Genomic DNA, 19,975 nt, shown 5'->3' on the forward strand with positions numbered 1-19,975 from the left:
TCATTGTTGCAATGGGTCCACCTGTATCCCTATTTAAACGATTTGTTTTTCCCCTTCCCCTCCACAAATTATACCGACATTAAATACAGTGAAAGCAGGGGTTATACTGTGGGGGAGGGACATATTTTTAAAAGTTGAATTTCATGTTATACAAAGTCAAAAATAAAATGTTTGGGGAGACTTTGTGAAGGTAGATAAACCATTAAATAGAAATAGAAATGTGAGGTACATCTGGGCTCCACAAGGGAAAATATATTGAAAAGAAGACCCTTTGTACAAATATGGATTATTACAAAAGTAGGATGTTTCAGAACTACTGGCACTGTCAGCGAGTTGCAGGTGTGTGATTGGAACAACAAACCAAATGCTGAAATGCTAAGTCCATTGCCATGTAAATAGAATAAAAGAGTATTTATTTCCCAAACATTAATGCTCACCTGCTTTTGTTAGGCGTTTCACGATAAATCCAGGAAAAAGAATTGCATTTTCTTTCCAGAAACATCTTTAAAATTCTCGATTGTTCTGTTAGCAAAAGCATTTTTTGTCTTTCTTCCTTCCTCTCTCCCTCCCTCCCTCCCTCCTTACTTCCCTCCCTCCCTCCTTTCCTTCCCTCCCTCCCTCCCTCCTTCCTTCCTTCCTTCCTTCCTTCCTTCCTTCCTTCCTTCCTTCCTTCCTCTCTCTTTCTTTCTTTCTCTCTTTCTCTCTCTCTTTCTTTCTTCCTTCCCTCCTTTCTTTCTCTCTCTTTCTCTCTTTCTTTCTTTCTCTCCCTCCCTCCCTCTCTCCCTTCCTTTTCTCCCTCTTTCTTTATTTTTATCCTTCTTTCCTTCCTTCCTTCTTTCCTTCCTTCCTTTCTTTCTTCCTTCCTTTCTTCCTTTCTTTCTTCCTTCCTTCCTTCCTTCCCTCCTTCCTCTCTCCCTTCCTTCCTTCCTTCCTCCCTTCCTTCCTTCCTCCCTTCCTCTCTCCCTTCCTTCCTTCCTTCCTCCCTTCCTCTCTCCCTTCCTTTCTCCCTTCCTTCCTTCCTTCCTCCCTTCCTCTCTCCCTTCCTTCCTTCCTTCCTTCCTTTCTTCCTTCCTTCCTTCATTCCTTCCTTCTTCCTTCCTTCCTTCTTCCTTCCTTCCTTCCTTCCTTCCTTCCTTCCTTCCTTCCTTCCTTCCTTCCTTCCTCTCTCCCTTCCTTCCTTCATTCCTTCCTCCTCCCTCCCTCCCTTCCTTCCTTCCTTCCTTCCTTCCTTCCTTCCTTCCTTCCTTCCTTCCTTCCTTCCTTCCTTCCTTTCTTTCTTTCTTTCTTTCTTTCTTTCTTTCTTTCTTTCTTTCTTTCTTTCTTTCTTTCTTTCTTTCTTTCTTTCTTTCTTTCTGCAGTAACAACTGAGAGCTCCATTATAAGGCCTATGAACACAGACATAGCCAGGTGATAAGGAAGTTTCCAGACTCTCTAGGTTCTTCAAGCTTCACCATAAATTCATGGCCAGATCATTTGTAAGGTTGACTTTTCTTAACATTGGGTTTATTTTCTGTCTCTTTTCAAAAGATGAAATCTATCCTTCTGAATCTGTATTTCCCTTTGACCAATTTTGATAGCAAATATCTGTAACTTGCACAATTCAACATGAAACTGTTACCTGCAAAGACTGAGAAGTGCTGACGTAAATATAGGAATATAGGAATTGCTCCTACTCAAGAGAGCAAATATAATGTTCTAGAAGGGAATGACAGGATACTTTCCAAAGGGAGATTGTTTTAGCACAGGACACAATTGAACTGGGCAAAAGGCCAGTTCAAAACATCTCCTCTTTTATTGCTTTTTGGTAATAAAATCACTTTCTTTTTTTTATAAGAAACTGATAAAATATTTTTATGACTCATAAAATTTAGCATTTTATTATATGGTGGGTAGTTCTTTCTGGATGGTTCTAATTTTGGATCCATTACTCTTTTCTGCATGACGTCATCTTCCTATTTTTCCCTCAACTATGTTAATACGTTTAGACAATTTTGACAACTTTGTTAAAATTTTTGTAAGCGGCATTCACAAAAACTTTTAAGCTCATGTTGTCATTTAAGCTTGAAAACTCTGTAGGGAAGTATAGGGCTTCTCTTTTTAGATCTGGTCATGTTAAATCAGAGGTAAAAGTGACTTCATAAGATGTCATAGCTATAACTCACAGAGACAGGGCTCAAACCAAGGTGAGATTTTAGAAGCATAATCTATCTTCAGTACCAGGTTACTGACATAGGTAAACATCAGACTTTTTTAGACTAACGACAATCTAAGTTGGGCACTTTGAACTCCATTTCCATCAGGAGTGTGTGTGTGTGTGTGCGTGTGCGTGTGTGTGTGTGTGTGTGTGTGTGTGTACGTGTGCGTGTGTGTGTGTGTGTGTGTGTGTGTGTGTGTATTTGTGTGGTATTTGGGGTTGAACTCAAGGCCTAAGGCTTGAACTGTACCACTTGCTTACACATCTAGCCCCTATTTGCATTGGTTATTTCCAAGGCAGGATTTCCAATATTCTCAGGTGGTCTGGGCTATGATCTTTCCACTTGTGCTTATCCACGTTACTGAGGATGACAGGCGCACACCACCATTCCCAGTTATTAGTTGAGAAAGAGTCATATGAACTTTTATTCCATGGCTGGCCTGATTTTAAAATGATTTTAGGAATGCAGGTTCCCTGAGTTCTATCCACTGAGAGGAAACATTGATTCTCTGGATTATCCAGCATGTAGAAGTACCACTAAATACCAGGTGCCCTTATTCCCTCTGCCACAGCACAGTTACTGATTCTTTCTTCCAGAATCCTTTAATAACTTGTCCATGGTCACGCAGCTCATGTAGGAGCCAAGATCAAAACATAAGCAGTAGGCCTGGAATATAGCTCAAATTTGAAGCCGTGAATTCAAGCCTAAATACCAGAAACAAATAAACAAACAAAACGGCAGAAAGACTCTAGGGCTCATGTTCATATTTTATGTTCCAATCTATTTGATATTTCAAAAATAAATAAAAATATTTGATCAATAACAAACAATATCTTTGAATATGTTGAATATAAACAATATGTTTGATATCTGAAAAATAAAATCACGTCCTTCACCTTTTGTGTTCTTGTTTTTTTGTAGAACGGAACTAAAGTTGACCCGGAAGGCAGCCTATGTGAGATACTTTAATAGTTCAGCCTTCTTCTTCTCTGGCTTGTTTGTGGTGATTCTGTCTGTGCTTCCCTATGCGTTCATCAAAGGAATCATCCTTCGAAAAATATTTACAACCATCTCCTTCTGCATTGTTCTGCGCATGGCAGTCACACGGCAATTCCCAGGGGCTGTACAAACATGGTATGACTCTCTAGGAGCAATAAACAAAATACAGGTAATGTACCATAACCAACCAGCATACATCGTGATTCTGAAACAATTTAGAATTGTTCTAGCAAGCAAACCTCTAGAGATAAATTCTTGGTCTTGAACCTATTAAAGTATGAAATTCCTTTTGTGGTTTAATGAACTCTGGTGAAAGGCAATGATGTTCTAAGAGATTCTCAGAAGTCAAAGGAACTGTAATATCTCTGCAATCTGGAGACTTTCATCTAAATCCTCGGTGACTATATTGGCTCTAATAAACTTTGTAAATGTGAAAACAGATTGAAAAAGAAATGGTTCTCTAGAAAGTTAAACATACCAGCCAGTCTTAGGAATGCTTGTCTTAAACTTTTCCTAGCATTTTCTTGGCCAGGCTAATAGGTGACAGTGGCATTTTGTGCTACATTAAGCACTTAAAACCCAAGCAGAGTTTTCAGGTGATGAGACTTAATTTATACAAAGCTAATTGAATTAAGATATGCTTATTTAATAGTCACATAAACTGTTTTGTTATCATTTAAAAATGCATCTGTAAACATCAAACCCAGAAATTAAGTTACTGTGGCAGAAATAAAAATAAGTAGAAAAGGTTGAATCACTTTTATTTAGTATTTATTTTACTTACTACTTACTTATTTACTGTTTACTATTTATTTCTAAGCCAAAGATTGCAGATGGTGGCTATCACCTAATATTGGCTCTTAGATCTGTTGTGTTTGTATTTCACATTTTAAAATTTGGAATTACTTGCTACCAATTAAAAAATGGAGAGATGTCAAACATATACACCTATATACAAAAAACTATGGCTTTAATCTTTTTTGAAGAACTGAAATGCCTATCATTTGGGTACTCTTTCCACTCAAGCTAGGCAGCTACCCTCCTCCCACATAGTACCTGCCCCGCCCAGTTCATCAGCCCTCTTACTTACTTAGATCATCTGCTTCACCCTCCGGACTGAGTGTGAATCTGTGTTGAATCTGTGAATTAGGCAGTGGTGACTAGAGCTTAGAATTATATTGGCCCTGGGAATAGTATGTCCTCCATATCACATCTAAGTTCCTGTCTCTCTCTCTTTCTCTCTCACTCACACTCACACACACACACACACACACACACACACACACACACACACACACACACACTATCAGAGAGAGAGACTGGGTGAGAGAGAGATAGAGACAGCTAGAGGGACAGAGAGAAGGAAGGGAAGAAGTCAGGCAAGGATCTCCTGTTCAGCTTTTTCTCACAACTTTATTTGATGAAGACTTTAGGGTGCACAGACTTAAGTCTTCTATTTCTACTTTCCTTAGGAAATGTGTAGTTAAATCTTGGATAGAATTCTTTTCTTAGAACATACTGGAGCCCTTAAAAGCAGTTAGATGAAGTCTTCATACCTTAATCCTTAAAAGGATACAAATGACTCCTATCATGAAAATAAGACATTTTCCCCCTCTGTCCTCACACTAAATGCCAGCAAATGAGTATGTAGTTCATGAATACTTTATAAGTTCATTGCAAAGATTAATGTGTCATAGTATATAGATAGTAAAATCTAATATATGAGTTTCATAAAATAGAGCATATTTACAGGGCATGTTCCAAATAGGATGAATCCTAGAACTTGATGAAATAACTCAGTATTCTCTTAGAAAGTTATTTTAGTATGGAATAACATACAACTTAATTGCTAAAATCCACATATAAGACGTAGCTCTGTCCAATGTAAAACAGATGTAGTACTGCTCTAATGCGATTTTGATTTCACACTCTGCTTTTACTCTTGCTAACAACTAGGATTTCTTACAAAAGCAAGAATACAAGACATTGGAATATAACCTAACAACCACAGAAGTAGTGATGGAGAATGTAACAGCCTTCTGGGAAGAGGTGAGAATTTTACTGTTTTCTCTAGATCACCCTAGCCTTTCTTCTTTGTGAATCTAGATGTCATGCTAATGGAAAACAAGGCTAGGATCATAATCTACCTGCTAGAACTGGGATGAGGGACCACTCTACTAATTTTGGAAGATAAGTATAGACCCAAGGACATTAATCCAATATCATAACCTCTATGTCTTCCTAATCATCACAAGTCAGGAAGTACTACAAAGATCACAGATTTTTATTTGGGGTTATAATCTTGTCTCTGCCATTTACTCTTTTTATAATCTAAATGGAGTTGCTTAATTTTTGGTAGCATCTAGTTCTAGCTTTGTAAAATTTGCTGTGAAGACTAAGATGATTTATATAAAATTCTCACTTGAGTCACATACACTAAATGAACGGTAACTGAATGAGCTAAATGAACTTAATGAACATTAACCTTCTCTGATCCGGAGTTCTGGTCCAATGTTTCTGCATGCAATGGTCACCAAATGATGTAGGCATCTACCAATGTTCTTTGCTTAAAACTATTTTTCCTTAATTTTATTCACTATTAAAAATGACCTATTACCTTACTATTAGAAATGATAATATATAGGGCTGGGAAAGTGGCTCAGTGGTAGAGTGCTTGCCTCACATGCATGAGGCCCTGGGTTTGATTCCTTGGCACCACATAAGCAGAAAAAGCCTGAAGTGGTATTGTGGCCCAAGTGGTAGAGTGCTAACCTTGAGCTGAAGAGCTGAGGGACAGTGCCCAGACCTGGATTTCAAGCCCCACAACTGGCAAAAAAAAAAAAAGATTATATGCTTTCCAAACTTCAAAGAGTAGTATTTTCTGAGTGTGTTGGTGCCCTTCTGTAATCCCAGCACTAAGGAGGCACAGGCGGGAGGATCATGAATCAGAGGCTAGCCTGGGATACACAGTAAGACTCTGCAATTTCAATTCCAGTTCCTCTTTTGCTAATTTTTTTCCTGGAAAACATTTACTTTATCAGTTTTATTAGGCATGTTATTTGAAGACACATATGTTGTAAGCTTCATGCATTTGTGGGCTCAGTGTTAATTTGGGCCTGTTATGATTCTAAGAAAACCTTTTTCACTTTCTGTAATTTCCTTTACCATTTTCTTAAACTTCCAAAAATTTCCCAATATCCTCTGTCAGAATCTGTAATACATTAAAAAATAGAGATCATTGCCACATTTGTAGGTTCCAACTTCTCAATGCTTAGAATGACTTTCCATTTAAATGATTCTTGCTCGCTCAACCTTACCAATCTTCTCTCCTTTGCTGATGAACCTATCACTTCAGTGGTGGTGGACCACAAGGTCGTCAAACACTTCATGTTCCCTTCGGGTGATTTCACTTGGGCTTCATTGATGCCAGAATATTGATGAGTCTCTAAAGCAAATCCCTGGCCCCAGGTTCTTTCCTGAACTTCATACATGGGCTTCCAATTTTTTTATACTCTTTATGCACTTCCTAACACTCCCCAAGTTTCATTATCCCATGTGTTCCAGTCTATTCTCCAAGTCCTTTGATGGCATCACCTGAGAGTCAGTTCACTAATGCATTCCATAGCTTCCCCCTCTTGCCAAACCTTCGAGGAAACATTCTATTTATACATTAAGAAAATTTATGTAACTAGTACAGGTTTACTCAACTAGCTAGCTCAAAGCTACAGGGTTATCCTAGGTTTCTCTGTATCCAAAGCCCTTTCCAATTCATCATACTGCAATTTATTTATTTATTTTTATTTTAACTTTTATTGTAAATTTTATTTTATTTTATTTTAAATTTTATTTTATTTTACCGTATGGAGGGGTTACAGTTACATGAGTAATGTAATGAGTACATTTCCTACTGAGCACTGTTACCCCCTTCCCTCCCCCACCTCCCCCACCTCCCCCACTCCTCCCTCCCTGATGTACAAGTTCATTTCCATCATAGTGTCTTGTGAGTCTCATTGCTGCTGCATTCCTGCATTTTTTATCTTTTAAAAACCATTTTTATTATCTTTAAGTAGTTGTACAAAGGAGTTGCCATTCACCAAAGCAGTTTATTAATAGAGTGCTTCTTAATCAGTGTCACCCCTTTCATTGTTCTTACCCACCCCTCTGACACCCTCTCTGACTTCATTTCAGATTATGTATTGAAATTGTTTTTGCCATTTAACATAAAATGCATCTTGATCTGTGTCATCACTTCAACATCTTCACAACCCCCCTTTGGATCCACCCCTTCCTTTATATTTCTCAATTACGTGGTTTAGAGAGTTAATTTTTGCCTGCAATTTATTTAAGTGTTGCGTTGCTGTGTATAAAGTGAATTCCCATATATTACCTCATTTATTGCCTCAACAACTCAAGACATTGAAACTCAGACTTATAAGCATTTTTCAGATTTTGCCAATCCTGCTGAGAAAATGACACAGAGACAAAGGGTATTGTAACTGTTCTCCCAACTTTGTAAGAGAACTCTTAGACAAGTAAAGTGCTCAGTAGGACTAGAAATGAAATAAATACAACTACTATTACTGTAAAATCTGAGCTTCCTGCTTGAAAGTACTGCCACACAGAAAGACAGAAGCAAAGTGCAATAGGGTTGATTATCACTGAGGGTTCCTGGGAACTGACATTTTCTTACACTCCTAGAGGAAGACTTGGGACCATATTTTGAAAGACTTGAACTGGTACATAGCTATGGAAGTTCCCCTTGAGAGAACTGAGACTAAACAATAACTTACACACATGTGTATAAAATTTATAAACAAGATTTATAGCAAACTACACGCAGCAGTTATTAAGTTACAAAGGAGCCTGTCTGGTTGAAAACTGTTCACACTTTATACTCTGATATTATTTTACACTTAAAATTATAGTAAGAAGAATATTTAAGCTGGGCGTGGTAGCTCAAGCCTGTCATCCTAACTACTTAAGAAGAAGCAATCAGGGGATCACAGTGTGGGACTGGCAGAGGCAAAAAGGAATTTGTGAAGTTTGGTAGCATGTACATGTTATCCTAGCTACTCTGGTAGCTTAATGGCTAGGTGTAGTGACACATGCTTGCCATTCCCAGTGATGTACAGAAGCGCAAGTAGGAGGATCACAGCCCATGCCAACCCCAGTATAAGTGAGATTGGACTTTGAAAATAATAATGTAAAAAGGGCTGAAGGCATGGCTCAATTGTAGAGTGCCTGCCCAGCAAGCACACGGCCCTGAGTTTAGTCTGCCTGCTCCAAGGAAGCATATTTAATGGTATAAGTTTCATATATAATTTTTATCAATGTAAAAATTGAATTTGACTCTATATATAAAAATATATATGTAAAAGAATAGTGGCTTATCAACTGAGAGGTGAAATGTAGTTATTTCTCAATGTTAAAGCTACAAGTGATTTCTATTTTCTTTTAACTGCTTTCCTATATTTTTCAAATTACAATAATCTTCTATTGATCCAAGTCTTTATGGATAAAAGTCCTGTTTCTAAGCCATGACCATGTAAGTCTATTAACAGCCAGACACTCACCATTCCTGGGAACTATTCTTTTAGCTTCAATGCATGCATATCTATCTTCGTAAACCACTTGTAACCATATTTTGGTCTCATGAAGTCTCACTTCCCTACTTCAGCACCAGCATGTATGTCATTGACTTGGTCAAGGCTGAGCCAATTTTTCTCTAATGCACTTTCAAAAGAATTTGCTGCAGGTTTTAATTTTAACACCAGACATGTTACAAAATAAATTTCTATTCAAGTATCATTCTCCCATGTCAGATTTCTGAGTTAGTCTATAATGCAGACCGATGTTTACTAAATCAATAATAGATATATACATGAATAGATGCTGGGTGCTCATATTTATCTGTAATCACATTATTAAACAATAATATTTATCTACTGAGCCCATAAAAGAAAGAATGTCTGTGGGTGCCTCGTCAGATATACACATATAATTTAATCTTTAATTAAACTTAAATGTAAATTAACTTGATAATAGGCAAAGCTCTGAGAAAAAGTAATGATATTTGTATTAAATACTGTACCAATAATTTTCAAATGTTTTAGGTCATTTGCTCTAGAAACCTTGAGTTTTATGATTATATCCTATAAAGTAATAATGTATATTTTATAATGGATCATGTGCCATGTGCTTTTTGAACTAATTGTATATAAAACATATCTATTGAAAATATGTGAAACCTTGCTTCTACATTTTTTATTTTTATTTTTCACAGGGATTTGGGGAATTATTTGAGAAAGCAAAACTAAACAATAATAACCGAAAGATTTCCAATGGTGACAGTAAGCTCTTCTTCAGTAACTTTTCCCTTCTTGGTACTCCTGTCCTGAAAAATATCAACTTCAAGATAGAGAAAGGACAGTTACTGGCAGTTGCTGGGTCTACTGGAGCAGGCAAGGTATCTTCTTTTCTTCCTCATCAATAATAACTGGATTTGCTATGCATTTTCCTCCTTTTTTTCTAGTTTGTAGTTTCAGAGTGTATTTTGAGGAAATTCTCCTTCCTCCCTCTTTTTTTGTGTGGCTCTATTGAGGTTTGAAATCAGGGCCTCATTATTGCTTGACAGGCTCTCTGGCACAGAGATATGCCTCTAGCCTTGTTATTTTATCTGGTTACTTAAAAATAAAGGATCTTACATCCTATTTGGGCATGCACCCGGGCCTCTACTCACCTATTTTAGGCTTCTTGTTCATTGATGGGTCATCAGCCTGCATCACTGAGTACAGCTTCCCTTCATTGGCATGGCAGCTCATGGACTTGGCACTGGAATTGAGATCTTCTCATCTCTTTTTCCCAAGTGGAGTTACAGACATTAGCAACCTGAGCCTGGCTTTCCTTGAGTCATCTTATAAAATGCTGTTAGTGTAGGAGTTTGTACAGTGAATATTCTTGATGGGAAAGCTGGCCGGGGACATTTCACTGTGTCTGGTCGGTTTTGATTTTTTTGTTTTTGTATTATTTTTCAGTATGGCCTTAACCACCCTGAAGTTCTATGGCCTGTGGATGAGAGATGCTCGGGTACCACAGCATCTCTAGTGTGTCTTCTTACCTCACTGTGGTGCTAAAGCTTAGTCTCACAAGACTGACCATCATATGTGCAGACTAAACACTTAGTTTATGTTTTTGCTTGTATTTTAAGAAAAATCACAAATGTCTGCAAAGAGTTATTTAAACATTTTGGAATTTGAGAAGATATGAAGTTGAATGAGAACAATTATTGAATATAAATACATTTCAACTACTGAGTATACATACATGCTGAGTTGGCTATCCATATTTGTGGATTCAGTGACCTCATATTCAACCATCAGTTTAAAAAATAGGTGTATACTTTTTGGTCATAATTTATAATACTGTATTAGTAATACAGTATAACAACTATTTATATAATATTTACATTGCACTAGGTATTGTGAGTAATCTAGAGATTTTGTTTTAAGTATATTGTAGGATGAACACAGGTTATATGCAAACATTATATTATTTTATATAAGGGACTTAAGGACCTATGGGTTTTGTTATTTACAGGGGGATCTTGAGCCAGTTCCCTAAGATACCAAGGGATGAGTGTATTTTGGTTTTATAGGAAAGTCTATGTATTTTTTCTAGTGGTTATCTTTATAGTAGCATATGAACAATATTTCATTCCCTTTATAATTTTAATTCATATGAGCTCTGGAAAAATCAATGGTGTTAATGCTTTTGCTACCTCCCTTATTTCTATTTACTTTTAGCAGTCATATAATCTTTCTTTTTAAAATTTTTATTGTATAGTTAGTGTACAGAGGAGTTAGAGTTACATAATTCAGGTAACGAGTACAGTGTTATCTCTTTCCTCATTTTCCCCGTTTTTCCATCCTAACCCCTCCCCAGAAGTTGTATCATTCATTTTCAACGTAGTGTCTAGTGAATATCACCGCTGCATTTGTTCACTTTTTATTTTAAATATATATTTTATTGTAAAGATACTGTACAGAGGGGTTACAGTTACATGAACAAGGTAATGAGTCCATTTCCTATCAAGCATTGTTACCACTCTTTTGTTTTCCCCCTGCCATCCCTTTCCTCTCCACCTCCCCCACTTCCCTAACCGTCCCCTGCAAAGTTGTAATGTTCATTTTCAACATAGTGTCTTGTAACATCTCATTTTTACAATGGGTCATCCAGTATCCTTATTTCAGCATTTTGTTATTTCCCTTCCCCTCCACAAATTAGAAAAATGCATATACAAGATTCAGGGCACCGTAATCAAATATAATGACAACAGGGATTGTGCCATGGGGATTTGTTCATTCTTTGTCCCACCATTTCTGTGCTCTTCCTTACCTTCCCCCAAACAGATAAATTTACATATAAGACAAAGGGCACAGAAAACAAAACAGTGACAAAAGAAAAACAGAAAACAGAAAAAAACCCTCTGTTTCCATTTCTTGAAGTTTATTTTGACAACATCATTTTATATGATTATATGCACATAGCTATTGAACCTTTGTGATCCTCCCCTAAGAACATCCTCCTTTGGTCTCGCTGTGTAAATGTGTAGAGTCCTGTATAACTTATCATGTTTTTGTCTTTTATCCTCCAGTTTGTTTACTTGTAGATGTATAGTCACATTGTATTTAAAGCAAATGCAACCTATATTTCTTTAGGTCTGACTTACTTCACTTAACATAGTTTTTTCCAAGTCTTTAAATTTTCTTATGAATGGTACAATCATTCTTTCTGATGGAAGTATAGAATTCCATTGTATATTATCTTTCTTAATGTTTATCTTTGTATTGTTAAACATTCTTATGCTTTTTTGCTGTCATTTGTTAACTTTAAATGATATCCTTTGACTTCCCACTTTTCTTGATAAGGCCAACACCAATTTTTTTTCTCTGTACCTCACATCTGTATACTATTTCCTTTGTTTTGTATACTTACTTTTTATTTATGCTTTCTTCTTAGACATATATCATATTTAGTATTTGTTCTTCAATATGAAAACTTTAGTTGTGACTTCAGTTTCCAGTCTTGTTCACTGACAGTTTTTTGAAGCTCAATCTTGGATGATATTTTACTTCAGGAAACTTATTGCTTGAATATTTACTTTTTAGCCTGGTATTTTTTGAGATAAAGATCATTCTGTACCTACTTTGCAAGATTATTGTGAAGAATACAAAACAATATAATTAAATCATATAGAGAGCATCCAGCAAAGAATAAGAAATTCAACAAATGGTTTGTGGTGACAAACCATCACAGATCTAAACCCATCTCAGCAAAATGATGTAGAGGTCTCTCCCATATAAACCTTCCTCCTAATACATGTCACACTACAATGCTATGTTCTCTTTTATTCCCTTGGTATAGTCTATACATATCATAGTGTCTGGATTAAGAATTACTTCAAGCATTTTGAACCAAAATGAATGAACATTATCTTTAAAAGTTAGAAGCAATACCTTTATTTGGAATGGAGGCAAAGTGAATACTGATTTCAGTGATGTGATCAAACAATTTAAATAACAATCATTTTCATTTCCAGACATCACTCCTGATGATGATTTTGGGAGAGTTGGAGCCTTCAGAGGGTAAAATAAAGCACAGTGGAAGAATTTCATTCTGTTCTCAGTTTTCCTGGATCATGCCTGGTACCATCAAAGAAAACATTGTTTTTGGTGTTTCCTATGATGAGTATAGATATAGAAGTGTCATCAAAGCATGTCAACTGGAAGAGGTATGCAATTATAAGAAAAAATTTCTGGTTAAAAACATAAAACCTCAAGACTAGTCAAGTTATATGGTTTGCTCTTTGTTCAACTAGTCAATTTATAAATGTTGAAATTTCCTATAGGGAGTAAGCTATTATGAATGGACTAATTACTAAAATACATGACCTTGATCTAATAAGCTTGAAAATATATAATATAGATGAAATATATTTGTAAAATAATAGGCTGACTTGATCATAATAAATCTCATTTTGAAATGATAGGAATTTTATTCACACATTAGTGAGACAAATGACCTCGAGTGGGTATTTACATAGCCTGTTGTTTTTATTCCAAAAATTATATAAGAAGAATAATTTAATAATTTTAATGACACTATAAAGCACTGATCTACTATCAGATAATTAAATATAAAATTGTCTTATCATAAAAGATATCTTTGACCTTGCATGTATAATCTCCAGTGACTGTAAATTGTTGAAGTAGAAGCAAAGCAAAGAGTGTGGAGTTGACTATTTTCATAACAATTTGGAAAATGGGCAAATTTATTTGGAAATATACAGAGTATTGGTTGGTAAATTTGTATGATGGTAAGTTCAATAATTATTTATGTAACTATTAGGACAGGAGACATATAATTATGAGGTTTATTAAAATTGTCTAGATAGGGATCCTGATTCTAAACCAGTACCATTAATGGATGACTTTTGGTATTAGGGGGTTCTTTTACCTCATAATTTCTGAAAAATTTCAATGAAAATAAAGTGAAACATAAAATACAGCATACAAAAAGATAGTTGTACATTAGATAAGGCTGTGTAAAGATAGACATGTGTGTACTGACTCATTGAACAGTAATTTCCTCAACTACTTTTATTTGTCTGTGTGCTTTTATAACATGACAAAAAGAAAAGGCTATCTTATAAAAAGCTTTGGGTTTACTTTGAAGAAGATCATCATTATTCCTCAAAAGCCTTTCTTCTAGGAACAATATTTCACAACCTGGAGGTTTGGAATGCCCTGGGTTTGATACCCAAATATCTAAGTGTTGCTAGAGAACACAAACATTTATCTGGTAGGGAGGTAGGACATTAGAGTAGTGGACCTTGTTTTATTTTTTATGAGTAGAAAGATGTTAGCAGGGTTTTGGTACATTTTATTGTTTTTGTTTTGAATATATATTCTCATATAAATGCTTTTATAAAATGATAGCTTGTATCCTCCTGGTAAATTAATTAAACTATATTGAACCCCTGTGTAGTGTAGGTAAATTAGTAATAAATTTAGAGCAATGAAACTTTGCTAATTTTTGAATGCTGTGATAAGTCCTGAGAACATCAGGTTGAATACACCATAGTCGTGTGTGTGTGTGTGTGTGTGTGTGTGTGTGTATGTGTGTTTTAAGAATTCATAGTAAAGCCAGGCAATGATGGCCTGTAATTCTAGCTACTCAGAAGGCTGAGATCTGAGGATTGAGGTTCAAAGCCAGCCCAGGCAGGAACGTCTGTGAGACCCTTATCTCCAATTAACCACCAGAAAACTGGAAGTGGCTCTGTGGCTCAACTGGTAGAGTGCTAGCTTTTGAGCTGAAGAGCTAAGGGACAGTGCGCAGGCCCAAAGTTCAAGACTCATGACTGCTAAAATAAAGAAAAAGAAAAAAAAATCTCTAGTAGAATGTTCTACTTTAACAATGAAGTAATGCATGAATTTTATAGTCACCAAACAAACACTAATGAAAGAAGCAGAACATATTCTTCCTTTATTTTGATATTATGTCGAACCTTAAATCATTTGTATAATTTATCTTTAAATGTTTAACATTTAAAGTATAGGACAACAGCTAGCAATCAAATTCCATTTTTTTCTGTCTGACTTTCCCTCCTGACAGCCCTAAGCAACCAGTAATATACTTTCTATCTTTATAAATTGGCCAATGCTTAACCTTGTACATAAAAACAATTAACTGTATATAGATCTTTATATTTAAAACAAACTTTCAAATTAGAAGCCTATATACCTATTTTAAACATATCACATGTGCTGTGTGTTTTGTGTATGTTGTTCTTTTCATGTGTCTCTGTCTTTATTGAGACTTGAATTCACTGCCTGGGCATTCACTGTTCTTTCATTTCCTCACTCAAGGCTGGCTCTCTACCACTTGAACCACAATTTTGCTTTCAGCTTTTTTGTTGGTTAATTGGAGAAAAGAGTGCTATGAACCTTTTCTTCCCAAGCTGGCTTTGAACTACAATCATCTCTCAGCCTCTTGAGTAGGTAGAATTATAGGGGCAAGACTCAGGCACTCAGCTAGCATATATTGTTCTTATCTGGCCAGTTACCTGGTAAATTCCTTGAGCATAGTAACTCCAAAACACATTACTTTGATTTATTGTACTGAGCACACTGGTAGAATAGTAGATTCTTGCAGGATGACTGTTTGGGGAATGTTTTGAAGTAGGCATGTTGGTTGAAAAAATTTTGCTCAGAAAATATTCTGTGAGTCTCATGGTCTCGAGTTTATGTAGATAGCTACATGAGAGCACATGATGTCTGGGAATAGCAAATAAAAGGAACAGACAGTGCTTATCTATCTTGAAAGCCAAAAATCAAATTTCCCCCACTTTCCAGTGACTTTAGAGGTACTACTTATTTTTATTGCTTTATAAATGTTCTCATCTTTGATAAGGTCCAATGAGAACCAGAATACAGAATAATCCCTGTGTGCCAAAGGAGAGTTTTTTTAAATTTCTTAAACATGGAGGAATTTTGATCATAGAAACATCAGATAACTCCAGAGTCCTTGATAGGTCAGCAGCTGGTGCCAACCCAAGAATCCCTCAGTATAATCTCTGTGCAATCCCTGTCACAAATACAAACATTCATGACTCACTGTTTTCGTTTTGACTGTTGAGGCTGATTTGTTTCTTAATGGGTTACTTCCAGACTTGGAACTAGAGATGAGGACACAATAGTCTCTTCCTCATTTTTGTGTTTTTATTCAGCTCGAACATCATCAAAGCCCTTGTGCTTTATAATCATGCCCCATGTCATAGGAGCAGGCAGTAGGTGTAAATTTGTCTGGAGAGGAAAAAGCATACGTGACATAGTTCACATAGTTTTCTGATTTCAGTTTGTTGTTGGAAATTATTCACTTAGAGAGATAGCTCAAAGACATTATCGCAGGGAAGGGCATGGAGATAGTTCTGTGTTGATAGAATAATTTGTAATATGCAGCCACAAGTGGGCAAGTCAGGTTCAGATTCTTCACTGTTTCCTCCTCTTTTGGGAATATCTCCTGTACTACTTTCCTTTTTTTTTTGGGGGGTCCAGTCGTGGGCCTGAACTCTGGGCCTGGGCGCTGTCCCTCAGCTCTTCAGCTCAAGGCTAGCGCTCTACCACTTGAGCCACAGCGTCACTTCCGGCTTTTTTCTTTTTGCTTATGTGGTGCTGAGGAATCGAACCCAGGGCCTCATGCATGCAAGGCAAGCGCTCTACCACTGAGCCACCTTCCCAGCCCTATGTACTACTTTTCAAACCTGCAAAAGTTGCAAAGTAATAGTCATTTTAGAAATTCCTAGGCAACTATGTTTATTGCAGCATTATTTACCATAGCTAAGATATGGGACCAACCCAGATGCCCCTCAGTAGATGAATGGATCAAGAAAATGTCAGATGTATACACAATGGAATTCTATGTCTCCATCAGAAAGAATGACATTGCCCCATTTGTTAGGAAATGGAAAGACTTGAAAAATATGAAGGGAAGTAAGCCAGGCCCAAAGACACATAGGTTCCATGGTTTTTCTTATTGCAATAACTAGTATATGTCTGAGACAAGCAGAAACAGTCAGATAAATTGATGTTAGGTGAAATGAACCCCAAGATAAGGACTCAAATGGTTTTCCTTTCTTGCTATTTCTATTGCTAACATATTTATAAGGTGATTTTTTGTTGCTTTGTATGTCCCTCCCCCAGTGTATAACCCCTGTTTTCACTGTATTTGATGTTGGTATAATTCATGGAGGGGAAGGGAAAAAAACAAATTGTTTAAATAGGGATACTGGTGGACCCATTGCAACAATGAGATGGGAAGGGATGGGATGGAGAAATGAAGGAGGAGGCAACAATGCTTGATAAGAAATGTACTCATTACCTTGCTTATGTAAGTGTAACCCCTCTGTATGGTATTTTCACAATAAAAAATAAAATTAAATTTAAAAACAAAAAAAAGAAATTCCTAGGCAAAATGTTAGTTATCCCTACATCCCTGTGGCCATTAACTTATCCTTCTATTTTTTTCCATATAGCCAAACTTCCATAGAATCCTCCTAAATATTTATAACTACTGTAACCAGTGTACTAGCTTAAAGAGAGGAAACAAATCATTTGAATGGGGGGGCGGCGGGGAGGATTGGGTGGGGAGGGCGGGGGGAGGATGGGAAGGGATGGGAAGGGGAAACAAAGGAGGAGGCTACAATGTTTGATAAGAAATGTACTCATTATCTTGCCCATGTAATTGTAACTCCTCTGTACAGTATTTTCACAATTAAAAAAAGAGAGGAATGAAGATAATTGAGTCCTAGTTAACTTACTTGTTCATTTGTTTACTATTGATAGAGACTGCCCACATATCACCATTATTATTCAATCATATTAGTTCTATTGCTGACAGGAAAAGAATTGTAGGAAGGCTAGTGTTTGGTGAAGAGTAATTGAACTCTCTATTCACTGACTCTTCTGAAAGTACCTGGGTTTGGAGAAGTAATTGGCTTTTATAACAGTGTGTGGTAGGAATAGGAGTGGGGAGTGCTGAAAGTAATTTTATTCCACAAAGCTGCTGAGATACTATTGAAACCACAAAATGATTCGCATGAAGTAAGTATATGTCATGACAGTCATTACAGATCCATTGTAGCATAAATATTTACTGTGTACATTGAAGGTAAAAATTTCCATGTGTTTTCTATTTTACCACTGTTGATAGGTTTTGTATATAAATTACTAGAAGGAAACAAACTGAGAGGAAACTTGGCAAAAATTCACTGAAGAAAAAAATCTGGGAAGGGAATTGGCAAGAAGTGTGAAAAAAAACTTGGGAGGAAAATAGCAGACAGAACTTAACTGTTCTGGAAAATAAATTCCACCATGTAGATACCATATGACTAATTGATTTCAAATTTGACCTCTGGGTCTACAGATTTGGCCAAAACTAACCTGAAAGAAGTTGAGACAACCTCTAGTAGTCAATCTCTCAATGTAGGAGAATTTATGGATATTCTGAAAGTACTGAAAGAAAAGAGTAGCCATGAGACAATGGACATCTACTAGAGTATTTGAAACATATTGAACTATGTATGTTCCCTCAACCAGAATAAGGTAGAGTGATTCTATCTTGAACTATCTGCAATTTTCTCCTGATAGATGATGGAATTGGAAAGCATTAATACTTATTTCGCTATAATGGGAGGCTAGAACAGTTATTTCATAAAGTTATTGTACCAGGAATGCTATAGTGTTTCATGAATTATACTACCATTTCATTTTATTTTATTCGAGCCCTGAGATTTACAAAACAAATGCTAGTTTACATCTATGAATGATGTGTACATGTCAGCATTGGGCTATACACTTTACATGAATTGGCCCATTCAATCTGTACTTTCCATTTGTCGAGTAACAACTTTTCCTTGAATTTGCAGTCAAAGGGAAAATAGGCTGATTAAAAAGCACAAACTAAAATTCTAGAGCTAATTATTAGGTTAACAAAGAAGAGTTCTTACGTCTCCAAAACCAAAATAGCCCAGAGATTGCCCCTCCTAGTAAAATGTGGGCAATTGAACAGAGCAGTACCATATACATATAATTATAACTGTCTAGGTCCAAGTTATTCCATGAATAGATAATGAAATTAGAACACTGTACCAGGCACACATTCAAAACACAAAATTTAAAGTCATAGTTTAGAAAGCATACATATATCTTCCCAGTGTTTTAGCTTGCTTTAAGAACCTAGATTCTGAGCCGGGCGCTGGTGGCTCACACCTGTAATCCTAGCTACTCAGGAAGCTAAGATCTGAGGATCGTGGTTCAAAGCCAGCCTGGGAAGGAAAGTCCGTCAGACTCTTATCTCCAATAAACCACTAGAAAATTGGAAGTAGCGCTGTGGCTTAAGCGGTAGAGCGCTTGCCTTGAGCTGAAGAGCGCAGGGACAGCACCCAAGCCCAGAGTTCAAGCCCCCCGACAGACCAAGAAAAAAAAAAAGAACCTAGATTCTGGATTCAAAGTTGCTTGAATTGAAGAGGATCAAGGAAGGATTTAAAGAAATTAAGAAAAGATTTTTACCTCTAAAAAAGACCTCTGGCTAAATATAACATCTGTAACTAGATCTGGACATACCTTTTGGCTTCTGATTTTGTAGAGAAATGTTCATAGAGAGTTTCCCAGGAAAGGAAGTTTCTGAAAATTTAGTATGTCTTCTCCTGAAAAAAAGCCCTTACATACAAAATTGTTTTATCATTATTTCTTTTCAGAACCAAGTCTATAATAAAATTAAAAGTAATTTTCATTTACAGGGTTTCATTACCCTTGATCCAGATTTGATGAATTAAAAAATTGATATCAGCAAATCTCTGTTCAGATGATACTTTGAGCACTGCACAGTGTTAAGCACTCTGCCTCCAAGTATAACAAGGGTTCCTATCAGTAATGAGGTTTTGGTTTACAGATATGTCAGGGAAGAGATACATATTTATTTACTAAATACAAATGCAACCATTGAACCAAACTCTGGGGATATATCGATTACCAAGACATAATACTTGTCTCAAAGGACTTTCATTCTAGTAGTAAAGACAAAAAACAAAAGATCAGTACAGTTTAGTAAGTTGTATGATATTGGTTCGTATAGAGTACTTATTAGGAGGAAGTAATATTACAACGGAGAGATGATGGAGGAGCAAAAATGTTCTCAGTGAGGAGATTACTCTAGAAAGAGAA

General features: G+C 36.3%; 1 protein-coding gene across 1 annotated transcript in view; it reads left to right on the plus strand.

Annotated features, from left to right (window-relative positions):
• Cftr (CF transmembrane conductance regulator) overlaps positions 1–19,975 on the plus strand; it is a 136,792-nt gene that overhangs the window by 43,332 nt on the left and 73,485 nt on the right. The window contains exons 8-11 of the mRNA XM_069996626.1: positions 3,117–3,363; positions 5,151–5,243; positions 9,478–9,660; positions 12,793–12,984. Of these exons, the coding sequence (XP_069852727.1) occupies positions 3,117–3,363; positions 5,151–5,243; positions 9,478–9,660; positions 12,793–12,984 (715 nt within the window). The remainder of the gene's footprint in view (positions 1–3,116; positions 3,364–5,150; positions 5,244–9,477; positions 9,661–12,792; positions 12,985–19,975) is intronic.

The sequence above is a fragment of the Dipodomys merriami genome, unplaced genomic scaffold (assembly GCF_024711535.1).
Source record: "Dipodomys merriami isolate MVZ:Mamm:240054 unplaced genomic scaffold, mDipMer1.0.p SCAF_5, whole genome shotgun sequence".
Taxonomy (NCBI): Eukaryota; Metazoa; Chordata; class Mammalia; order Rodentia; family Heteromyidae; genus Dipodomys; species Dipodomys merriami.